We start from the raw sequence: 25,792 nt of genomic DNA on the forward strand, positions 1-25,792 counted from the left end.
CCAAATCATCATTGTTTGTGTGTTATTGTCCGGGTGGGCAAACACGATATTCGCTGAGAAATTAGGAGTGTGAACAATGTTCCCCCAAATTTACATTGAAATTCGTCCAAGGGTGCATATTTAGCAAAATCTTACTTGAGAATATATATATGTAATAAAATATTCATAGGGATATATTTAAATACTATTGTATTTTATATATATATATATATATATATATATATATATATATATATATATATATATATATATATGTGTGTATAAAATAAACCACTGCAGGACCTCTAAACACTTTACACACTGCACCAGAAAGAACAACAAAAGAGCAGTCATATCTGTAAAGATTTCTCGAAGAATTTAATTATAGCTTACAAAAGAAAAAAAATGCAAACATCCTTCTTTTAATTTCAACTTTAAATAAAGTAGCCTGTTTAAAAATTAATTTATAATAAAAAAAAAAAAGAAAAGGGTGGGGTGACTTACCAGACTGAATATAATGATGTCAGAGTTTTATTTTTTTTTTTTGCTTTTGTTTTTTTTTTATATTTTATTACACATTATATACAGTTATTGAATACTAGGTTCACGCTGGGGAGGTATTTGTGCAGGGATTGAACGTCAATGTACACAGCAATATATAGAACAGATCCCATGACCCTAATGTTCAGGTGTATACATATTTTATCAGGAAGGGAGGTTGTTCTCAGCCTAAAAAATGTTTTGAAGAATTGCATTAACCCTTTCAATATCTGTGATTTTTGCAAGACATTTACAGGTGAGTCAATGTTTACATCTATAGGTGATAAGGCATTTTTTTTGGTGGGGGGTCAAGTTATTGACTATTATACTATTGTCTCTAGGCATTAAAGCATCAAAACATTTATGTTCACCCAAGTGATTGCTAGAGCTCAGTGCAAATTAAAAAAAAACTGCATCAGTGCCAATATTTGCTTAAAGGACAAGTTCCATAGGCGTTTCAGTTAGAAAACCTGTCTGCCAGTTATACCTTCCTTCTTTCATAGTAATAATAGTGGAAACTTAAAGATAATTTAAAACTATTTAAATATAATACTTAATGGCTACCCCATGCTGAATGACCTCTTATAACATCTTACAAGGCAATCAGTCGCCAAGGTGCGACCAATGTGAAGCAAAGACAAATGTGGCGCAAAAGCTGCACTTCTGGCGCAAGAAAACTGACAAATAGCACCAACTTTAGTAAATACTTTTCGCACTGGGCTTAAATAAAACGCCAGTACCTTTGGCAGAAAAAAATGCTGATATAGAGCATTTTTGTGCCTTTATAGGTTGAGCTTAAAATATGCCTCCAATCGTCCTAATGTGCACGGACACATAGGATAACACTGAGCTGCTTCTGCAGGAAAAACACAAAACTCCTGGAGAAGCAGCGATTTTTAAGCCAGTGTGCATGGAGTCCAATAGGGGTTTCCTAGAACAAGTGCCCTTGGGGATTGTTGCCTGTACTCACACCACACTGGAGTCTTCTCAGCACCTCCCCTGTGACCCTCCACCGAATCTGGGGAATATATGACCCTTGTCTGTCGCAGTGGTAGGCAAGAAAGGAGCCTGCCCCCCCCCCCCCCCCCATCAAAAAAAAGTGGTGATTCGGAAGTGAAAAATTTGTTTTGAAGTGGACATGAAATTCCAGGCACGTTTCTTTGTGAGTAATAAGAAGATTATAAAAGTGTATTTTCAAGTAAAAACAAGTTTGCAATCCAGCTTGTGTTATTCACGGCTGGATAAGCAGCCTGGGGCAAAGCAAAAAAAAAGAAGTTGAATGCATTAACTTAGTGCTTGGATACTGCAAACTATGCAAAATAGGTAAAAGGCAGAACACATGACAGGGCACCTAAGTCTGCAGGGGAGGAGCTGAAGGCTAAACAGAGGTACGGTGGAGACAGTGTTTATTATATATATATATATACATATATATATATATATATATATATAATTTATTTATTTTGCAAACACACAAGTGCAATGCAGCAAGCAACCTAACTGCCCAGGTTGCACAGCAAACTTGAAAAAGTACATATTACCTAGAAATACCCCTGCAGCCAATTAATCCTTTTTTATGATGGGAAAAAAAAGTATATACACATGACTGTGCTCTAAAGGGTTAATGGAATCTGCACTGATAGGCTTTTTGCTAACTGCTTTTCAAGACTTAAAAATTGAAAAAAGAAAAAAAAATCCAAAACAAACGCGTATATATATATATATATACATATATATATATATTGCCAAACATTGAAGTATTTAGGATGTTGATTAACCCTTTGGATTGCATCCATATCCCCCACCCTGGCTCACAGAACTCAGAAAGTGCAATCGAGGGAAGGAGAGGTTCAGGAGGACGATGACGAATACACCAGAATCGCAGAAGAAATAGGAAAACCAAATGAGTTTTTTGTATTTTCAGAAAGTTTTGTACATATGGAAACAGAAACACGCAGAGCAGACAAGATTATAATAAGCGCTCTAAGTGGGCCCTCAGAATGGCCCGGGGATGGTTGGGGGGACACCTGGAACAATTCTTGCATAACATGATTACGGTTTGTATCAAAAGCATTTCTAGAGTTGAGGGGGGTCCAAGAAACATAAGAGGGAAAAAAGGTTGGAGAGGGAAAGAAAGAAAGAAAGAAAGAAAGAAAGAAAGAAAGAAAGAAAGAAAGAAAGAAAGAAAGAAAGAAAGAAAGAAAGAAAGAAAGAAAGAATTGCAAAACAGTCGGGAAAAGGAGAGAGAGAGAGAGGGAGAGAGAGAGAGAGAGAGAGAGAGAAAGAGAGCAAGAAAGAAAGAGAGAAAGAAAGAAAGAGAGAAAGAAAGAAAGAAAGAAAGAAAGAAAGAAAGAAAGAAAGAAAGAAAGAAAGAAAGAAAGAAAGAAAGAAAATGTAAAATAAAAGAAAGTCGAACACAGAGGAGAAAAAAAAAAAGAAAAAAGCAACAGAGAAAAAAAGAGAGAGTGAGAAAGGAAGGGAGAGTTGAGACAGACCAGAAAAAGAAAAAAAAACAGGAGAGAAAGAGAAGGAGAGAGGGAGAAATAGAAAATGAGAATTTAAAAGGGTCAGAAAAGGGGGGGGGAAGAGGGAGGGGGGACAAAGAGGAAATGAGAGTTAAAAACAGAGAAGAAAAAGGAAAAACGAAAGAAAGAAAGAAAGAAAGAAAGAAAGAAAGAAAGAAAGAAAGAAAGAAAAAAGAAAATAAAGTTTAAAAAAGACCAGTTAAGGGGGGAGAGAAATAAGAAAGGAGAGAGCGGAAAGGAGAGTTGAAAACAAACAAGCAAAGGAAAAGAGAGAGAGAGAAGGAGAGAGAGAGAGAGAGAGAGAGAGAGAGAGAGAGAGAGAGAGAGAGAGAGAGAGAGGGAGGGAGAGAGAGAGAGAGGAGAGAGAGAAGGCAGGCACCTTCCACAATGGAGAAACAACTCAAACAATAAAAGGGTTGTGGGGCAAATATTAAGGAAACAAATTAGAAATATTATATACAAGCATTTCTACACATATATTACAACTGGGAACACGGCCTCATCATTGAGATATACATAATTCATATAAAATCTTGAAATAAAAATAAAAATCTGTTACAGTCATAAACTATTCTTTTTTCCACATTAACCAGTAAACCCACACAGGCAGTGACAGAGGTGTAGAAAAAAAGGTGCTTACGAATAAAAATGATTGTCAGCTGGACAACAACAAAAAAGAAAAAAAAAGAATAACAATGAAAAAATACAGAAAAGGTTTGCATCTGGAGTGACCATTTACTCGGATTTTTGACAGACAGAGGAGATAAATCGACAAAAAATAAATAACAAAAAAACTGAGAAGAGGTGGAGATATGAGTGTTTCCTCTTCCTGGAGATCCTGGGTAGGTTTTTTTTGGAACGGAGAGGTTTAGAATAAGTCCCCACATACAAATGATTCATGCAAGTGGTCATGCGTCCATAATAAGCGCAAATAGACGTCGTGCTTGTCCTTTAGGAGTCTAGGTGTCACCTTTTTTTTACGTCCTCTAGTTGTTGTGTGACAGTCCCTGGAAGTTCAGGTCCATTATCAGTCCCTTCTAGGTCTGGCATGAGTGGGTCTGCCTAGCTATCATACATCACATTCTGAGTCGCTGGAGGTGACTGACAGGATGGAGGTGCCAGTCTCAGCTCGCTCTGCCAGGCTGGACACACTGGTGGTCGGACTGGCAGCCGCTGTGGAGGGTGACTCTGCCGAGCTGTGTGTGGGGCAACCTGGATCTGCCAACGACCGCATGCCACTTTGTCCGATAGACTGGTGCTGAAGCCTGGTAAAGGGGGACACCACAGAATGCAACGTGAATATTCAAAAATGTTTCATCCCTGCCACAATCATGAAAAAAAATGGGGGTGCAAGTATTTGTACTGCGCCACTACAATGCAAGCACCCTAGCACCTCTTAGAACTCTAGCACCCCTATATATTTCATATGCCTTGAAACACAGGTGTCAACTGTATCACAGACTAGAACAAAATAAAAAAAAATGCTCTGTATAATACAAGCCCAAAATAAATAAGCTGAAATCAGATTTCTGGGAACTTTTTTTGAGCAGTTACAATTTGGGACCTTCATAAGCTACAATTTATTGGGTCGCAAGTTGTGTTTTGATATTGATGCTGTTACCCTTATTAATGGCACAAATTCTCAGCTGAATCAACATTTTCACATCTCTGGTTGGACAATTTGAGAATTTCACGTGTTCCTCTAATACTATAATATCACTGCTCCAGTGCTGACCCAGTTAGATCCTCTATTAGGGGTATAACATAAAGCTGTGATCTTTTCACTGCTACACAGGATGTGCGACATTGTATTTTTATTCGGACGATTCTGCTACATTTATCATTATCCAATTTTAATACATAAAGAAAACTTGTGTGGTTTATGCCTCAGCTGTCGATGGTATGCTATGCAGTCACTATATAATATTATCACATCTTCATATTACTTAAATATCTTCTCATTTTAAAGTTCTCTAAAAAGCACAATTAAAAAAAATAAGTAAAACACCCCAAAATGTATCAATATTCATTCAACCCCTTCATTATACATCCCGTTCAGCTAAACAGTGTTTTTTTAATAATACAAAATAAAATAATATGATCTTGCCTCTATAGGGACCTAATATGAAAATAAAGCTTTAAAATTATTTAACTTCCATATAAGATTCTAAAAAAGACCAGAACTCCCTATACAATGGTTGTCTATGGCAAAAGCCTGGACGTCCTATATTAGAATATTATGATCAATCCCTTAAAGTTAGTGAGAATCCATGAATTTGGTATAATTGGGTCTACTGAGATTTTGAATATGACATATAACTATGTATAGACATGTTAATAGATATGTAGATGCAGTTAAATTTATAGGTGTATTTGGATACATAGATGTATTTAGATATATAGATGTTATTACATTTTTAGATGTATTTAAATATATACTTGTAGTTAGATTATAGATGTATATAGATGCATAGATGTAGTTACAGTTATCCATATATTTATATACATAGGTGTAGTTATTTTTATAGGTGTATTTAGATACATAGATGTAGTTACATTTATCATTGCATTTAAATATATAGATGTGATCAGCTTTATAGTTGTGTGTGTGTGTTGTGTAGGTTTATAGGTATGTTTAGATACATAGATGTAGTTAAATGTATCAATATATTTATATACATATGTGTAGTTACTTTTATAGGTGTATTTAGATACAGAGATATAGTTACATTTACAATTGTATTTAGATACATAGATGTGATCAGATTTATAAGTGTGTGTGTGTGTTGTGTAGATTTATAGGTATGTTTAGATACATAGATGTAGTCACATTTATAATTGTATTTAGATACATAGATGTGATCAGATTTATAAGTGTGTGTGTGTTTGTTGTGTAGATTTACAGGTATGTTTAGATACATAGATGTAGTTACATTATTAGGTGTATTTAGATATATAGATGTGGTCAGATTTATAGGTGTGTGTGTGTAGGTTTATAGGTATGTTTAGATACATAGATGTAGTCACATTTATATTTGTATTTAGATATATAGATGTGGTCAGATTTATAGGTGTGTGTGTTGTGTAGATTTACAGGTATGTTTAGATACATAGATGTAGTTACTTTATTAGGTGTATTTAGATATATAGATGTGGTCAGATTTATAGGTGTGTGTGTAGGTTTATAGGTATGTTTAGATACATAGATGTAGTCACATTTATAATTGTATTTAGATATATAGATGTGGTCAGATTTATAGGTGTGTGTGTAGATTTATATGTATGTTTAGTTGCATTGATGTAGTTACATTTATAGGTGTATTTAGACACATAGATGTATTTAGCTATATACAAGCCAGGTATAGTTTATTCTATAGTGGATGGAAGTTGTACACTGTTCTGTGTTGCCCTGCCTCTTGTTGGGGGTCCCAGGTATTATTTAGGCGCTATATATTGTGCAGCACTAGCGCTGTCAATACCTTTTCTGTTGACAAAAGCCCCCCGTAGCTAACCTTGTTTACCATTTAAGCCTAGCTGCTGTAATTCCCTAATTTGCCCTAACCAACATTGAAAGAGGTAAACAATTTGTGTCAGTGTCTTTCTTGCTCAGTACAAATGAAGCCCAGCCTGCCAGTGACATAATGTAATGAATTTCAGCAGACAATAGGTACACTGCACGTTTGTTTACACACTCGCTGTGTTAATTAAATGGAAATCAGGACGAGCCCGGAGAAGCTACTTAAGAGGGGTTTTAGCCTTCCAGAATGGAGGTGCATCACCTAGACCTAATCAGGGGCCATTGCACATGACTTGGATGGGGTTCAGGAACATTTCCTCCTCTCCTTCCTGACTTGTCCTCACCTATCTGCACATTGCACACTAACTGCTGGGTCTTCTGGAAGTCCATTAGAATTTCAGCTATAATGCTACTGATGAATTATATCTATATAGCACAGCAGATGATGTAGTATATAGTGTATGTGTGTGTGAGTTGCTGAAAAGATCTCGTATATGGGGGGGGGGGTACAGCTCTTTTCATGTGCCTGTGTTTACCTCTTTTCATGTGCCTGTGTTTACCTTTAAATGCAAATTATTTATTATATATCCTCCCTGCAATATTAAAATATATTAAGCGTGTGTGTATGCGTGTATATATATATATATATATATATATAGAAAGAGAGAGAGAGTCAAATTAGTAAAAAAAAAACTATTTCACTTACTTAACATTTTTTTTATAATTGTATATATAAATAAATAGAGAGAGAGTCAAACACATGTTTCACTTCCACTTACCTAACAATTTATATGTATAGAGAGAGAGAGTCAAACTAGTAAAAAAAACTATTTACTTTCACTTACTTAAGGATTTATTACATATATATATATATATATATAAAGAGAGAGGCAGTGAGAGACAGTCAAACACACGTTTAACTTCCACTGACTTAACACTTTATGTATATATAGTCAAACCAGTCAAAAACTATTTAATTTCACTTACTTAATATTTTATTTGAGAGAGAGAGTCAAATCCACTTATCTAATATTTTATGTGTAGTCAAATAAAAAAAAACCCACATATTTACTTTCACCTAAAATATATATATATATACATTTATATATATATATATATATATATATATATATATATATATATGAGAAAGTCAAATATTTATTGAACTTAACTTTCTTAACATTATCTATATATATATATCTTTATATATCTTTCACTTAACATTTTATTATTATATAGATAGAGGGAGTCAAATACATATGTAATTTCACATTCTCTCTCTATACATATATTTGTATCTGACTATAGATATATCTGGTAGCACATACATACCATGATATATTTTATTACATTATCTCTCTGTCACATGGATAGAGAGATGGATAGATAGATAGATAGATAGATGTAGGAATCTATACTTTTTTTTGGAAAATGTATATCCTATACTTTACTGGGCTTTTTTAAATGACATATCTATTTGTCTATCGCATTTATATTTCTGTCATTATGATGATGATTATGATTATGATGATGATGATTTGTGTTGTTATTGCGGCTGCTGTTCGGACGTGGTTGCCCTCTCCTTGTTCTGGTTGGGTATACATTTGCGGATGGAAGTATTGGGTGAGATGGTGCCCTGGGTGAAGAGTGGCCCCCATGGTGAGAGAAGGGCCCCTGGGAGGTGGGCACTGACCTGTTCTTGGCAGCCGCCGCTCTGTCCCTCTGCCTGCGGTTCTTGAACCAGTTGCCCACCTGCGTGGGGGTGAGCCCGGTGGCCTGGGCCAGTTCCCTCTTCTTGCTGGGGTTGGGGTAGGGGTCCTGCAGGTACCACTCCCTCAGCAGGCTGCGAGTCCTCTCCTTGAAGCAGTGGGTTTTCTGCTCCCCGTCCCAGATGGTCCTGGGCAGGGGGAACTTCTTCCTCACCCTGTACTTATCAACCGGTCCTAGGGGGCGGCCCCGGAGCTTCTCGGCCTCCTGGTAGTGGGCTTCCAGCCACATGGCCTGCAGCTTCCCGTGGGACTCCTTGGTGAACTTGTGGTTCTCCAGGATGTGGTAGAGGTCCCTGAAGTTGCCGGTGTGGAAGGCCACCACGGCCCGGGCTCTCAGGATGGACTCATGCTTGTTGATGGCCTCGCACGCCCCGGGGGCCACGGGCAAGGACCAGAGGAAGCGCCCCAGCCGCTCGATGTCCCCGGTCTCCTCCAGCGTCTCGCACACGCTGGCCACTTGCTCCGGGGAGAAGTTGAGAGTGGGCAGCTGGAACATTGACAGCTCTTCGGGGGCCCGCACACCGCCGCCGCCGCCTCCTCCTCCGCCGCCGCCGCCGCCACCTCCGCCGCTGCCGCCGGCCAGGAGCAGGGAGCGCTCGCTGAAGTTTGGCAGGAAGAAGTGGGTGGGATAGAGCTCTAGAGGAGATCGGAACACCATGGAATGGCCGCAGTACAGCAGAGAATCACAAGAGAAAGGAAAAAAAAAAAAAAAAAAAAGAAAAAAATCATTCAATCATTCAAACAGCAATCGCCTAATGACACCGGCCTCATAATATCTCCCCTACATCCACACTGAGTGCAGCATTGAAACATTGTTTCGCTTTTCTATTGGTCTACCAGGTGTCGTTGTGAGGTCGCCATGGCGACGCTGCCAATCACTGTCAACCCTGCCAATCACGGCCTGCCACGTCACAGGACAACTTCCCCCCTGTAGGAAAAGGGGAGGTGGGAGTGGAGTAGGGAGTAGGAAAGGAAGGGGGGTCCGGGGGGGGGGGGCGGAGAGGAGGGGGGGGGGGTTCCATGTTTGCTGCTGCTGCTGCTTGCTGGAGGTTTATCTAATCTGCTACTCCCCTTCCCCTAAATAAGGGATCAAATAATGTGATTGCTGAATGGGATGAGCAATTAGTGGGTGGAATATTATTGTGATCTTAACGAGGCTAAAGGAGATATGGGGGGGAAGGGGAGCAGCAGAGAGAGAGAGAGCAAGAAGGGAAAAAAAGAGGGGGAGTTAAATGGGCCAGGCTGGGAGACACTAAAGGGCTCCTGACTGAGACAATTTACACATGATTTGCACGTAGTTTCACTTCATTCTGCCCATCTGAACACTAATAGTGCCGGGGAAAGAAAAGAGAGATGAGATCATTAGAGGCATCCTCGTCCTGGTGACCCTACCAGAGGCTCAGGGAGCAGATTGTGGGCAGCCTGGCACTGCAACCTTCTCCAGGATGTCCAACCCTGCCAGGATGAGGGGGGGGGGGGGGGGGTGTCCTGAACTTCTTCAGGGGGGGGTCCCTGCACTTCTTGGGGGGGGGGGGGGGGTCCTGAACTTCTTCTCACTCTTAAGAAACTTTTCTACAAGCAACTCCAACTTTTTACAAGTTCTTTTTTTACTTTTCAAAAACTTTTTTGGCCCCATACTTACTATACTTGACATATTTCAGATAATGACAGCTGTATTCTGACACCTTATCACTATATGCTGTTGTATGAGAATGTCATCCAGATATACAGCTTAGAGGCTATAGCTTATTGTAGCAAATACAGAAGTACACACACCTACACACACACACACACACACACATACATACACACACACATATATACATACATACATACACACACACGTGTCATGACAGCTGAATTCTGACACCATATCACTATATGCTGTTGTATGAGAATGTCATCCAGGTATACAGCTTCGAGGCTATAGCTTATTGTAGCAAATACAGAAGTATACACACCTACACACACACATACATACATACACACACACATACACACACACACATACATACATACACACACACGTGTCATGACAGCTGAATTCTGACACCATATCACTATATGCTGTTGTATGAGAATGTCATCCAGGTATACAGCTTCGAGGCTATAGCTTATTGTAGCAAATACAGAAGTACACACACCTACACACACACACACACACACATACATACACACACACATATATACATACACACACACACACACACACACACACACACACACACACACACACACACACACACACACGTGTCATGACAGCTGAATTCTGACACCATATCACCATATGCTCTTGTATGAGAATGTCATCCAGGTATACAATTTAGAGGCTATAGCTTATTGTAGCAAATACAGAAGTACACACATGCACACACACACATACATACATACACACATACACACACACACACACACACACACACACACACACACACGTGTCATGACAGCTGAATTCTGACACCATCTCACCATATGCTGTTGTATGAGAATGTCATCCAGGTATACAGCTTAGAGGCTATAGCTTATTGTAGCAAATACAGAAGTACACACACCTACACACATACATACATACATACACACACACATACACACGTGTCATGACAGCTGAATTCTGACACCTTATCACTATATGCTGTTGTATGAGAATGTCATCCAGGTATACAGCTTAGAGGCTATAGCTTATTGTAGCAAATACAGAAGTACACACACACACACACACACACCTACACAGACACATGTGTCATGACAGCTGAATTCTGCCACCTTATCAGTATATGCTGTTTTAGGAATAATGACAGCTGTGTGAGGCTACTTAGCAGCCACTAATGTGAACTGGATGCTTGTGTCTTCATCCACTATGAATATAGAATAGTAAGACATAACATCACTACTCTGATTGTGGAAGAATGATGTCATATCTGGAGAGCAGTGATGACTTCCAAGACAGAAGATATAGTTTATTTATAAATCAATGTATTTATAATATAGTCCAATCCTGCATACTAATGCATATCATAATAGAAAGAAGTTATTTTGATGCTGGTTTTTAATGAGATTCTGTTGTACTGCATTGCTATTTATGTCATCACATTTGAAGAAAAGTGATGTCTGGATGGTAGTAATGAATTTTAAATGAGGGGATCAGTATTACACAAACACACATCAATATCAATATAAGCCTATATAGTCATTCAGTTGTAGTAATAAAAATAATAATAGTTAAAAAAAAAATGATAATAATAATAGTAATAATAATAATAACAACAACAAATAATAATAATGATGATAATTATTATCGTAATTTTTTTAAATTATTATTTTTATTATTATTATTAGTAGTAGTATTAGTAGTAATAGTAGTATCTTATACCCCAAGTGGATGCTTTTTATTGCATTGGTATTTTTGGCATTACGTTGAAGAGAAATGCTGTCAGGAAAGTTGTGATGTGTTTGGCTATTGAAGGTATACATTTTTATCTGTAAACATAGACCTACATAAATAAATTCTGAAATTAGTACAGACTGGAAGTGGCAGCTTAATTTAGTTAACATTACAGGTAGGGATGGTATGATATCTATCTATCTATCTATCTATCTATCTATCTATCTATCTATCTATCTATTTCTTTCTTTCTATCTATTCCTTTTATACACTATGAATTTTCTGTTATAACTGTTATAAATGATGAAAGTATAATTTTTGTAAATATAAATATATGAAAGTGTGCCTTTTTCTCAGAATACACTGTATAATAACTGACTGGAGATGGCAGCTTCTATTATGAAACATCACAAGGTATGATATGTTATGATATCTATCTATCTATCTATCTATCTATCTATCTATCTATCTATCTATCTCTCTATTTTTAGCAAATACATAAGTACCCCCCTGACACACACACCACACACATGTATGTATATATATATATATATATATATATATATATATATATATATAAATGTTGCCCCCCCCCCCATTGTTCTCCTTGTGGCTTTGTATGTTCTGATCTTGCCCCTACATGTGTATATCAGTGGGGTGCAGAAGACAGGCGTGCTGGATCTTCTGTACCTACAGACCCCCCCCCCCCAACCCACCACCACCCAGCTCCTGCTACCCACCCTACAACTCTCTCTTATTAGGTGAGAAGATTTAATCAGCATCTCAGTGCTTTGTTGAATCTGTGTAGCTATGGCAGTGTGATTTACAGAGATTTGTACGGGTCAGGGAAGTCTTTCCAGCCTTACTGTGTATATTTAGACAGGACTTTGCTTGGTGTTAAAAAGTGTATATTTTCAATGGGTTCACACACAGTAGCAAACAATAGCCACATTGTAAAGGCATGTACAACGCGTATTGAAACGCAGCACCCAGACTTCTGCTAATCTGCCCTCAGTAAAGCTGAAATAATTATCCTAAGCCGCCTTTCTACAAGAAAAAAAAATCATTGAGGAATTCAAACTTTTTTTTTTTTTTTTTTTTGAAAGATCTTTTCTGCATTCCGATGGAGATCTAGGGGCAAAGCATAGAGCCCCAACTACTTCCAGCCTCAATGAAAAACAGATATAACAATTAAAACAGGAGACATAGCGTGCCATGCAACTTCAGCAGAAGAAAAGAGACAGCAATGGAGGCTGAGGAGGTTCCCCTTCATGGCTGGAGCAGCTCAGGGTATCACATGCACAGGGGCCACACATAGGTTACAGCACAGGGAGGGCCAATAGGATTGCCTCAAACGTGTAGACCTATTAGTAGTGCAGCTAATGAGCCATGAGTAATTAAGTGCTTAACATATCACGAAGTTAACTGTAAGATCGAGTTACACACACACACAAATAGAAACACACACACACATAGACATACACACATACATAGACACACACATAGTCATAGACATACACACACACACACAGACACATAGACATACACACACACATGCATACACATAGACATACACACACAAATAGAAACACACACACACATAGACATACACACACATATACACACACATACATAGACACACACATAGTCATAGACATACACACACATATACACACACATACATAGACACACACATAGTCATAGACATACACACACATAGACACACACATAGTCATAGACATACACACACACACACACACACACACACACACACACACACACACACACACATACATACATACATAGACACACACACACACACAAACACACACACACACACACACACACACACACACACACACCCACACACACACACATACAGACACATATACACACACATACATAGACACACACACACACACACATACAAACACATATACACACACATACATAGACACACACAGACACACACACACACACACACACACACACACACACACACACACACATAGACACAAACACACACATAGACACACATACAAACACACACATAGATACACACACACACACACACACACACAGACACACATAGACACACACACACACACACACACACACACACACACACACACATAGACACACACATACAAACACACACATAGACACACACACACACATAGACACACACACTTCACCAGTAAAGGTAAAACTATACATTCTGCAGAAAACTCCATTGGAGCTGCTGGTGAGGTCATCCTTTGCCTTAGAAGGGTAGTGACGTCACGTCTGCCAAACTATAGACTTTGGAAGTAGGGACTGTCACTACTGGAAATGCATAACAAGAGTGATGATATCATATTTATTAAAATGACTTTAACTATCAATGGGTCACCTGACAAAACAAACAGGAATATAACCTAGGAAGCTGTGTTTCTAAAAAATGTCTTTGTTATAAAAAGTCCTGAAAAAAATAGAAACTGTTATATATATGTGACATACATGTATATAGAGGTGAGGTCATTTCAGTAAAAAAAAAAAAAACTTTTAGGGGGAGCTTTGATGTCATGAGCAGGTGTTATGTTAGGTTATGTTCGTTTTCAGATCATTGCCAAGGACTGCCAAGGGCTGCCCTTCTCTCTCTACATATACTGAGGCCTATTTTCTAAAATTGCATGGTGCAAAATCTGGCGCAGCTCTGCAAAGAAACCAATCAGCTTCCAAGTTTTATTATCAAAACTTAAAGTGTAAGTAAAGACTACTTTGTAAGTTGTACCTACAGATGAGCCTATAATAAGGCTTACCTTTAGGTACAGTGAATATCTCCTAAACTTGCACCATTTAGGAGATACACCGCATGAAGTCAGTGATGCCACCAACACATGAGCTCTGAAGGGATGGCACAGCATGCTGGACCTTCAGAACTCCTGTGCCACAGCCGTTGGGCTTCTGAACGCATGAGTGGAAATGACGTCATTGCAGTTCGGGCCATTCATACTGCCAAGGCCCGCGAACCCGGAAGGAAGACTGCGTGAAGATGGCGGCATTGGGAAGCTGTGACAAGCCATGCTGTAGGGCTCCCTGTACAGGTTAGTCTGTCATAATGTACTAGTATGTGGTGCATAGTAATACATTATGACCTAAACCTGTAGGGGGCCCATTTTTTTATTTAAATTTTTTTATGGGCGGTTTACTACCACTTTAATTGACCAAGCTGAAGTTAGAAGCTGATTGGCTACCATGCACAGCTGCACCAGATTTTGCACTCTCCAGTTTTAGTGAATCACCCCCTATATATGTACAGCACTGCATAACTTGTTGGTAGTATTTACAGTAAGCACCTGTAAAAAATAAATAAATAAATAAATATTTTTCTATATAGGCATCTACCTGTCTATTTGTGCTCCAGTTTTAGTAAATCTCCCTCATTGTATATGTATATTTACTGTCTGTCTATCTATCTATCTATGTATCTACATTCTATTTATATATTCCCTCTCTATATTTTCTTTTTCTCTCCCCCTCACTCTCTCTCTTCATTTTATATTAATTTATTTATTTATATATATTCTCCCCCCCCCCCCCATATATCTATTCTCCCTCTCTCTCTCTGTATTATATATTTATTCATTGGTTATTTATTGTTCACACACACACACATACATATATATATATATATATATATATATATAAATTATATATATATATTCTCCCCCCTCTGTCTATTATATATATATATTCTATCTCCTTTTTTTTTTTTACTAGTTCTACTGTCTCTCTCTCCCTCTCTCTTATATATTTATTTATTGTTCATGTATGTATATATATATCCCCCCATTATATATTTATATTATATATATTCTCTCTCTCTCTGCCTCTCTCTCTCTCCTCTCGCTCTCTCATCATGAACTAGTGTGTTTGTGTGTATAAACACACTGGTGATTACAATAACTGGGGGAGGGTGTTAATGCTCTTGATGCTGCTTCGTCACTGCCACATGTATACCTTGAATTCTTGGAAATTAAATGAATTAATCTGAATGAATAGACAATGCACAGCATAAGAATAAAATAATGTTGGATTCAGGCTTTCTATTGTCATTCCCTGTCTATATATATATATATATATATATATATATATATATAGGAAAGCTTGCCATCATCTGTAATACTGTGCAGTGTGCAGCAGCCTCCAAGCCTCCAGCAGGCAGTGATTGGGCTCGCCCTGGCTATGTTAGGGACACATTCTTATGTCCTTAAATGCACAGGCAGATAATTGTTGGCGCTCCATCTTTGTGTGAGGGGGCCAAATGCCTTTTAATGACTGCAGCTGCTGGCTGAAATCTATCAATGGAATTGGCTTATTGCGAAGCCCCCCTAGAAAAAAAAACCCTTCTCATTGCCTTCAAATCTAGAGTTGGAAGATTGGTGATGGATTGAGATAGAGGCATAAAAGGTCTGAGAGCTGGGCAGCCATCAGCAGGGAGACAAGAGCACACAGCAAAGAACATTGCACTCTAGTCCAGCCTGCAAATCCTTTCCGGATCCTGTAAGTTCCCTCTACAGCCCCTTTCACTAAGCTCAATCGCTTCCCTGTGATTACAAGCCTTGTTCCAGCACTGCTGCTGACCTTTTGGGGGTTTTGCTATTGTAGATGGGGGGGTCAGAGAGAAAGAAAAAAAAATATTTAAATAGGGGTGGAGGGATTAGGCAGTTTAATAGTTAAATGAAATGGACCCTTCTTGTAGAGAGCAGAGACAGAGGGAGAGGGGGGATTAGTGTGCAGTCAGGCTGCAGGTGCTGTGCACTGTGTTTCCCAAGATCAAGTCTGCCTTTGTGCTGCTGCTGCTGCTGGGTGCAGGCTGTCTGTGTGCCTCTGTGTGTCTCTGTGCAGGGCTGGGGGATCCTAGGTGTTGCAGCCTCTGGACTGGCCTCTGTCATTTACTCTCTTGCTTGTGCTCACCGGCCAGCACTTCCCAGGGGCCCTGACAGTGTGCTGTGGGGAGGATGGAGCATCTCTTGTGCACTCTGCTGCTGAGGAGCAATCACAGAGGTTAGAATGCAGCTCTCCATATTTCCATTGATGCTTCTGGGTCTGCTGCTAGAAGGGGAGTTTGACATCACTTCTGTTCATTCACAGCTACATCCCTTACCTCCTAGTGTCAGATAAGTTGCAAAATTCCTCTTTACACTTCTGTGATAATAATATATACAGTGTTATTACAAGTCTGCATGGGTGTGTAGATCTAGATGTCATTCATCCACAGGGAAGTGCACCCCTCATTTATTTACATGTTTAAATATCTGAAATAGCTTTGTGTGTACAGCTCTTATTTACAGACACATGTTCCTTAACACAACTGCAACTGTGTGATTGTTTGATCAATGTAGTATACACATTTTTAATTATAATAATCTATGTATGTATGTATACATATATGTGTATAGGTTAATATAATAACACTCTTCACATATTAGTGTGTATGTATGTATGTATGTATGTATAATAATCTATGTATGTATGTATACATATATGTGTATAGGTTAATATAATAACACTCTTCACATATTAGTGTGTATGTATGTATGTATGTATGTATAATAATCTATGCATGTATGGATGTATGTAAAATAATCTATGTATGTACGTTTGTATGTATGTATGTATGTATGTATGTATGTATGTATGGATGGATACAGGTTAATATAATAACACTGTTCACATATTAGTGTGTATATATGTATGTATGTAAAATAATCTATGTATGTTTGTATGCATGTATGGGTATAGTTTAATATAATAACATTGTTCACACATTAGTGTGTATGTATGTATAATAATCTATGTATGTATGTAAAATAATCTATGTATGTATAATAATCTATATGTGTAGTATGTATGTTAATAATCTATGTATGTATGCAGGCAGGCATGTATGTATAATAATATGTGCTTGTATGTATGCATGTATGTATGTATGTGTAATATTATATATGTGTATGTATGCATGTCTATTAGTCTATGTATGTATGTATGTATGTATGTAGAATGATCTATGTATGTATGTATGTATGTATGTATGCATGTATAATAATCTATATGTGTATGTATGTTTAATAATCTATGTATGTATGCATGCATGTATGTATAATAGTCTATATGTGTATGTATGCATGTATATTATTCCATGCATGTATAATAATCTATGTATGTATAATAATCTATATGTGTATGTATGTTTAATAATATATGTATGTATGTATGCATGTATGTATAATATTCTATATGTGTATGTATGCATGTATATTATTACATGTATATATGTATGTATAATAATCTATGTATGAATGCATAATACTCTATATGTATGTATAATAATCTATATATGTATGCATGTATAATAATCTTTATGTGTATGTATATATCAGTATAGTTTAATATAATAACACTGTTCATGTATTAGTGAGTATGTAGTGAGTATATATTTATGTATACTATTCTATGATTGTAAATATATAATATTTATGTATGTATGTATGTATGTATGGGTTTAGTTTAATATACTAATACTATTCATAAATAATTTTATATGTATGTATGTATGCTTGTGTATGTGTGTATAGATATGTAAATGTAACGTGTGTGTGTGTATGTGTATATATATGTATGGAGAGAGAGAGATAGAGATAGAGAGAGAGAGAGAGAGAGAGAGAGAGAGAGAGAGAGAGAGAGAGAGAGAGAGAGAGAGAGAGAGAGAGCAGATAGTAGATGTAAATATGTTATATGTATGTATGTATGTATGTGTATAATTATATATATTAATGTACCAAGCTCTAAGGAATTACCCCAATGCTTACATTACACAGCAAAGTGCCATCAAGCCCCCAGTGTGCCCAGGTCCCCCAGTGACACAGAACAGTCCCATCTATCTAGCAGTACACACACCGGTGTCTGGAAGGTGGCTGGTCGGGCAGGACTTTGCGGAGTCATTAAAGTAGATCTTTCAGGGAAAGTAATTTTATGCAGACAAAAGCAGGGATGTGGATGGAGGAAGGGAAAGCAAAAAAACAAACAAAAAAAAACAAAAAAAAAAACCCAACAACAGCATCATTCTGATGAATGACATGTCATTAAGACATCATGCTGATTTAAATAATTCTGTCACAAACAACAAAAATGCCCCATCATATTGCACATTTTCGTCCATTAATCCCGTGAAAACATAATTATGTTGGAAGTAAAAGAAACCTTTAACCCTTTCCGCTCCTGCCAAGCTCTCTGTCTCTAAGCCCTCCCGTGGCTGGCAAGGGGTTAATTTTTACAAACTTTAGACATGGTTGGGGAAAGTTTCGATTTTTTGTTTTTCTACTGTGTTGGAGACTTTTCTGTAAAAATTGTTTAAATGTTTATTCTAGTAAAAATAAATAAATAAATAAATCGTAAAAATAACAACAAAAAAGAACTGGCTAGTGAGGGATGACATGAATATTCCACCCATGGCCAGCGCTGCTGACCCTCATTAAGTGGACATCCTGCTAGGGCCCCGGTATTATGGAGGGGCTGTCCAATCCCAACATCTGCACGCCTTGTTAGAGATTGTTAATGAGGCTTTCCCCTCACACAGAATGAAAGGCCCTCTCCATGTAGATTTACCTTATGTCAACTCTTTACTTCTAATGAATTGCATCACAATCCTTCCATGAATGGGGCCAACTCTAGAGGAAGAACTAGCTAAAAAAAAGAAAAAGAAAAGTTACTTACATTGCACAGATCTCTTTAAATAAAAAGATGCTGAAAGATTACAACATGACATGTTGCATTAGGTACTTAAGTATCCATAGTTAAATATGATACAAGTTTGGAAATATATGTTTTTGGTTATCTGGTCATAAGTATTTGTTGTGTCTTTTTGTATTTTTTTTTTTCCCTAGACCACCTCCAGTAGAACATCTGTAGGGATTGGAAAGGAAAAAAATATCAACTAATATAAAAATAAAGACCACATCCTGTGTAAGTGGACATTGCCAGTAATTTTTATAGGTCACCTACTGCTAATTTCTAAATGACTTAAAATTAATATGTATTTTTTTCCTAACGATTATTATTTTGATGGAGAATTGTGGAAAGGTTACATTTACAACCAAGCAGCACAGTGCAGCTTAATCAAACATCAGACAGTTAATTACTTGAATAAGATTTTATAGTAGTTATATAAACCTGAAGACTGCACATTTTTCTCTTTAGGTAAAAGATACACCAACTTATTGAGGTAGTTACATTATTATTATTATTATTATTATTATTAATAATAACAATAATAATAATGTCATTATTATTATTATTTATTATTCAGTTTTTTTCTTCTTATGATTATTATTTAAATATATATATATATTTAAAAAAAAATATACATATATATATATATAACTTTTTTTGCTACACTGTATACATATATACTTTTTCAGCCTATGCATTGCATGAAAGCTGAATAAAATGTAGTTATATTAGTATAGTTATATTATTATAAAAATTATTATTATTTCATAATTTTTTTTTAATATATTTATGAATTTATTTATTGCTACACTGTAAACCTTCGAGATGCTTTTACTATGCATTCCATGTAAGCTAATTAAAAAAATAGTAGAAACAGTTGCTATTACTATCATTACATTTTGCCAAAACAAGTGCAAACTCAAACAGTCAAAAGCATATATTGATACTTTTTTGTATCTTTGTAAATTGCACTTAGCATATTTTTTGTAACAACTTTTCTAATGCCACATTGTGATCTCTTGTAGCTGCTCTCCCCTCTATAGGAAGGATACTGTGTCACAAGTACCAGCTTTATATATTTTTTTAAGATCAGGTGCAACTGTATATTCCTGGGACTGTAATTTGCAGCTTGTGTGCTGCCTCCTCCCCTTAGGTTGTACTTTAAAATCAATTAGTATTTTCAAGTCTTCAAGTGAATTATTCAAAACAAATGTTTGAAAGACCCCAAGGGAGAATTTGGCCATGACAAGGGGTTTGATTAGCTGTATTTTATGCCCCCTCCCCTAAAAAAAAAGCAGACCCGAGAGAGATATCTAGAAATCAGTTCATGTCTAATTAAATGCCTGTATTCATTAGCTTCTTGGGGAAAGCATTGCCCTTTACTATAACGTGTCAGCGGTGGGAAATGCTATCATTAGGATGGGCTCTATACTTAACACCCAGACAGGTAAACAGAACATAAAAAACATAACCTCATTCATCTACCAATAATATCAATATAGACGGGGGGGGGCAATCTGAAGGGGGCGAGGGGGTTGGGGGGTACGAGCCTCTAGACTGGAGCCTCCGAGAACAAGTTTACTTTTTATTATATGTAAAAGACAGCAGGGATTTTTATGACAAACCTAAAAATGCAAAATGGTAGACGTTAAAAAAAAGAAAAAAGTGAATAGTAACCACATCCACCTTTTTTTTTTAAATAAAAAGACAACACTAATTAACATCAATTATTTTGCATATCTATCACTCTATCTATCTATCTATCTATCTATCTATCTATCTATCTATCTATCTATCTATCTATCTATCTATCTATCTATCTATCTATCTATCTATCTATCTGTCTGTCTGTCTGTCTGTCTGTCTGTCTGTCTGTCTGTCTGTCTATCTATCTATCTATCTATCTATCTATCTATCTATCTATCTATCTATCTATCTATCCATCATTATTAAATCTATCTATATTCATCTATCAATCTATCTACTATCTATCTATCTATCTATCTATCTATCTATCTATCTATCCATCATTATTCAATCTATCTATATTCATCTATCTATCTATCTATCTATCTATCTATCTATCTATCTATCTATCTATCTATCCATCATTATTCAATCTATCTATATTCATCTATCTATCTATCTATCTATCTATCTATCTATCTATCTATCGATTTGAAATCTGTTTACTTATCTCATATATATTTGACTTTTTCTTTCTTTCTTTCTTTCTTTCTTTCTTTCTTTCTTTCTTTCTTTCTTTCTTTCTTTCTTTCTTTCTTTCTTTCTTTCTTTCTTTCTTCTACTCTATCTATCTATCTATCTATCTATCTATCTATCTATCTATCTATCTTTTTCTATTCTATGGATTCATACACAATTCCCTAGATTTATATTTGAACTTAAGGCAGTAAAATAACGTGAAGAGTCCTTACCGCCAACAAATCAGACTTCATTCTATAGCTGTCTCTCTTTTTCCACACCTAGCAGCAGACCCCCAGTGAACATTTTTTTTGCCCCTATAGTTTTCTTGATCTCAGTACATGTCCTGATTTCCCTGTTGCACAGTGTTGGGGTGTTTGTGATTTTGGGGATCCCCAGTCTCTGCCTTGCTTCTATTGCCATTCTATGCTTCTATATAAATGAGTAAGTGCAGCTGCAGGAAAAGTGTCAGATCAGTGCAGAGTGAGGACAGGAAATGCCGCAGAGAAGATCAGGCGAGGGTGTCTTGGACTTGTTAGCAGTCCCCCATGCAGGCGCTGAGTGTAGTAGAGGGGATGTGTGTCGGCTCGGTGCACATACACACACAGAGGGAGGAGGACCAGGAGCTGGGAGCTGGACCAGGAGCTGGGCACCCCGCTTCCATCATCAGCTTATGAGCCAAAGGGCCCCCCTCGCATCCTAACCTGATCCATGTCTTTCTCTTTTTATTTACTCTTCCAATACTGCTGTTACCTGAAATTAGCTGCACAGCAATCTGTACAAGTGTCGCCCTGTGTATGCCAGGTGGGGTAAGTGATGATTAAACAGCCACGCAGAACTGCCACAGACTATGTGTGCGCCATCAGTCATTTTACGTCCTCTCTACCATCATCTGTATGTACATTCAAATCTTAGCATCCTTTTCCCAATCGATTTGTTGTTTCCTGATGGATATTTTTAGATGTCTTTTTTTTTAATTACTATTATGTATTAAAGCGGCTCCCCATTTCAATGCAACACGTTTGCTTTGATAAAACAAATAAAATAGAGAATTTACTCTAACAGCTAAAAATAGATATAGGGCATTACTAGCATTAAATTGTAAAAAAAAAAAAAAGAAATGTACATGAGTTTAGATTGCAAAATCTGGAATTTTTTTTTTCAATAAAAAAAAATAAATAAAAAATCTATGTGACCAGTAATACAACATTCCAACACGAGCATATATCCAATTCCTTCAATTACAAAAGGCAAATATTAATAATTCTATTTTGTGTTAGCTTACATAGGATGCAGAAGCTGAAAAGTATCTAGGGAGATAACAACAATAGCAACAACAAATATTATTATTATTATTATTAATAATAATACTACTACTACTAACAATAATAATATATTATTATTATTGTTATTATTATTAGTAGTAGTAGTTAAGATGTGTGGTAATTCTGCAATATATGCAAATCATCAACTAATAATACACCAATCCATTCTGGATAGTGATAGTGTGGTTTTTAAATGCTACATGGGATCATATAGTGTTCACACACATATATATATATATATATATATATATATATATATATATATATATATATATATATATATATATATATATATATATATATATATATAAATATATATATATATATATATATATACACACAGAGGGAAATTTGCTAAAACGGATACACTCAGAATTTGATGTAGCTGTGCATGGCAGTCGATTACTTTCTATGCAGAGCTGCCCCAGACTTTGCACCATGCAGTTTTAGTAAATAACCTCCACTATGGCTACATTTGTTGTGATTTCTGTGGACTCTGGTGCTAATAGAGCCCCCCCCCCCCAGTACAGTGAGAAACATTGCTTTATGCAGGTAGCCTGGCTGGCTGACCTTCACCTTAGTAGACTAATACATCTGCATGGAGGATGTTAAGTGGCAGAAGAGAATGGGCATCAGAGAATGGAAGAGAATGGGCATCAGTAGCTGTGAGATCCAATATGAAGGTACAGAAGTGGGGGGGGGGTGTATATGACAAGGTAGACATAACATCATAGGGAGGATACTCAGACAAGGCAGCAGGTCTAAAGAACATCAAGTGAGCAAGATTTACGTATTTCATTATTATTATTCTAATAGCAGAAAGAGTGGCTTCCCCCAAGCTACCACTGCACCCTCATTTCTATATAGAGGACTGTAGTGTTCTGCCTTTAATCAGAAATCAATAATACTGCACAACAGTATGATGGAAGAGCTTGAGATACTTAATACCTCTATCTATATTTATATATCTAATAAATGATTCTCTCTCTTTATCCACCTGTCTACTTATTCATCTTTCCTAGAGATAGAGCTAATATTGTATGAATTGGCCAATATTCCAGGTTCAGTTAGAGTGATTGGTCCTACTAGTCAGAGGAGAGCCCTGAAGGTCACATAGGAGAACAAGGCTGCAATCTACAGCTGGAAAGACTTGATATTTGCTATAGCAGCTCAATATTAAGTTACAGGATAATGGTGCGCTACAGCCTGCCCTGAACCTGTTACTCACGAATGAGCAGCATCTGTCCGATACTATTTTCCTCTTTTGCTCTGTTTAGATTGAGCAATCAATAGTGAGAAGGATGTCTTCAGGCTGAGATAAACAGACAGAGCAAAAGGGGCAGGTATGAGAGTCCAGACACTGCACTGCAGGGAGCACACAGCTCCCATCAATATCTATACACTGCCTATAGGAACACTGCCAGGGACTGACAGACAGGTAAGGACAGACAGACTGTCTGACAGCGATAGATAGTTAGATAGATAGATAGATAGATAGATAGATAGATAGATAGACATACTCAAAGATAAATAGATAGATAGATAGATAGATAGATAGATAGATAGATAGATAGATAGATAGATAGATGATAGATAGATAGGTAGATAGATAGATGATAGATAGATTGACATACTCAAAGATAAATAGATAGATAGATAGATGATAGATAGATAGATAGATAGATAGATAGATAGATAGATAGATAGATGATAGATAGATAGATTGGAATAGATAGATAGATAGATAGATAGATAGATAGATAGATAGATAGATAGTAGAGAAAAAAGGCAGACTCAAAGATAAATAAATAGATAGATAGATGGATAGACAATTAGATGCATCTAGAAAAAAAAGATACACAGAAAGTCACCATGTGATCACACACACACATATATAAAATTATTATATATATTTTAAAGATTGCAACCATATAAACATTGTCAATAATGCATTTTAACACATAAATGCATGTAAGATAGATCATCTTGACACATATCATTTTATATACAAACTCATAACACATGCATACATACATAATTATATGTATAATTTGACATAATCAGATATCTAAATAGACAATTAGATACATATATAGAAAGATATTTATTTATTTATCTTTTACAGGTGCTTACTGTATATACTGCCAACACGTTACACAGTGCTGTACATATATATTGGGCGATTCACTAAAGCTGGAGAGTGCATAATCTGGTGCAGCTGTGCATGTTCAGCTTGTTCAATTAAGCTTTGACAATAAAACCTGGAAGCTGATTGGTTTCTATGCAGAGCTTCACCAGATTTTGCACTCTCCAGTTTTTATACTGTATATTCACATTAGATAGATAGATAGATAGATAGATAGATAGATAGATAGATATTGTAGATAGATAGATATTGTAGATAGATAGATAGATAGATAGATAGATAGATAGACAGACAGATAGATAGAGCCTCTATATAAATAAATAGTGTGTTAAGGAGAGATATGTAATTACATATAGTGCATATATTTAGATGCAAACCTAGTTTTACTTATAAACAGATATAAAAAATTGTACCTGTACACATACAGTATATGCAAGATGATAGATAGATAGATAGATAGATAGATAGATAGATAGATAGATATTGTTGTACTAAATGAGTAGAGATTTCATTTAAGTGTACATAAATACAGATTTTGAAGATGCAAATTTAGTTTTATTCATGAACAAATACTAAAATAGAACCCATACACAGGTAAATGCAACATAGATAGATAAAGAGATAGAGTAAC

The 25,792-nt window shown here is 36.5% G+C and overlaps 1 protein-coding gene and 1 long non-coding RNA gene across 2 annotated transcripts in view; one reads left to right on the forward strand and one right to left on the reverse strand.

Annotated features, from left to right (window-relative positions):
* Positions 1-334: 334 nt before the first annotated feature.
* Positions 335-9,098, reverse strand: SIX3 (SIX homeobox 3). The gene is made up of 2 exons (XM_089653927.1): positions 8,255-9,098; positions 335-4,309 (listed from the first exon to the last, which is right to left on the reverse strand). Exons 1-2 carry the CDS (start codon positions 8,986-8,988, stop codon positions 4,114-4,116), a joined length of 930 nt encoding a protein of 309 aa, XP_089510053.1. The 5' UTR covers positions 8,989-9,098; the 3' UTR covers positions 335-4,113.
* A 7,277-nt stretch (positions 9,099-16,375) lies between these two features.
* The window catches only part of LOC149445339 (uncharacterized), a 32,707-nt gene continuing 23,290 nt past the window's right edge, over positions 16,376-25,792 (forward strand). The window contains exons 1-3 of the long non-coding RNA XR_016306419.1: positions 16,376-16,761; positions 19,641-19,719; positions 22,454-22,499. This is a non-coding gene — a long non-coding RNA (uncharacterized LOC149445339). The remainder of the gene's footprint in view (positions 16,762-19,640; positions 19,720-22,453; positions 22,500-25,792) is intronic.

The sequence above is a fragment of the Staurois parvus genome, unplaced genomic scaffold (genome assembly GCF_062004578.1).
Source record: "Staurois parvus isolate SC_StPar_1 unplaced genomic scaffold, SC_StPar_1.0 ptg000727l, whole genome shotgun sequence".
Classification (NCBI taxonomy): Eukaryota; Metazoa; Chordata; class Amphibia; order Anura; family Ranidae; genus Staurois; species Staurois parvus.

Excerpts from the sequence above, each read along its gene's own strand:
- SIX3 (XM_089653927.1), bottom strand. The coding sequence starts at position 8,988 with ATGGTGTTCCGATCTCCTCTAGAGCTCTATCCCACCCACTTCTTCCTG. Across the intron at positions 4,310-8,254 it reads GCGGCGGCTGCCAAGAACAG|GCTTCAGCACCAGTCTATCG; the intron begins GTCAGTGCCCAC and ends CCCCTTTACCAG.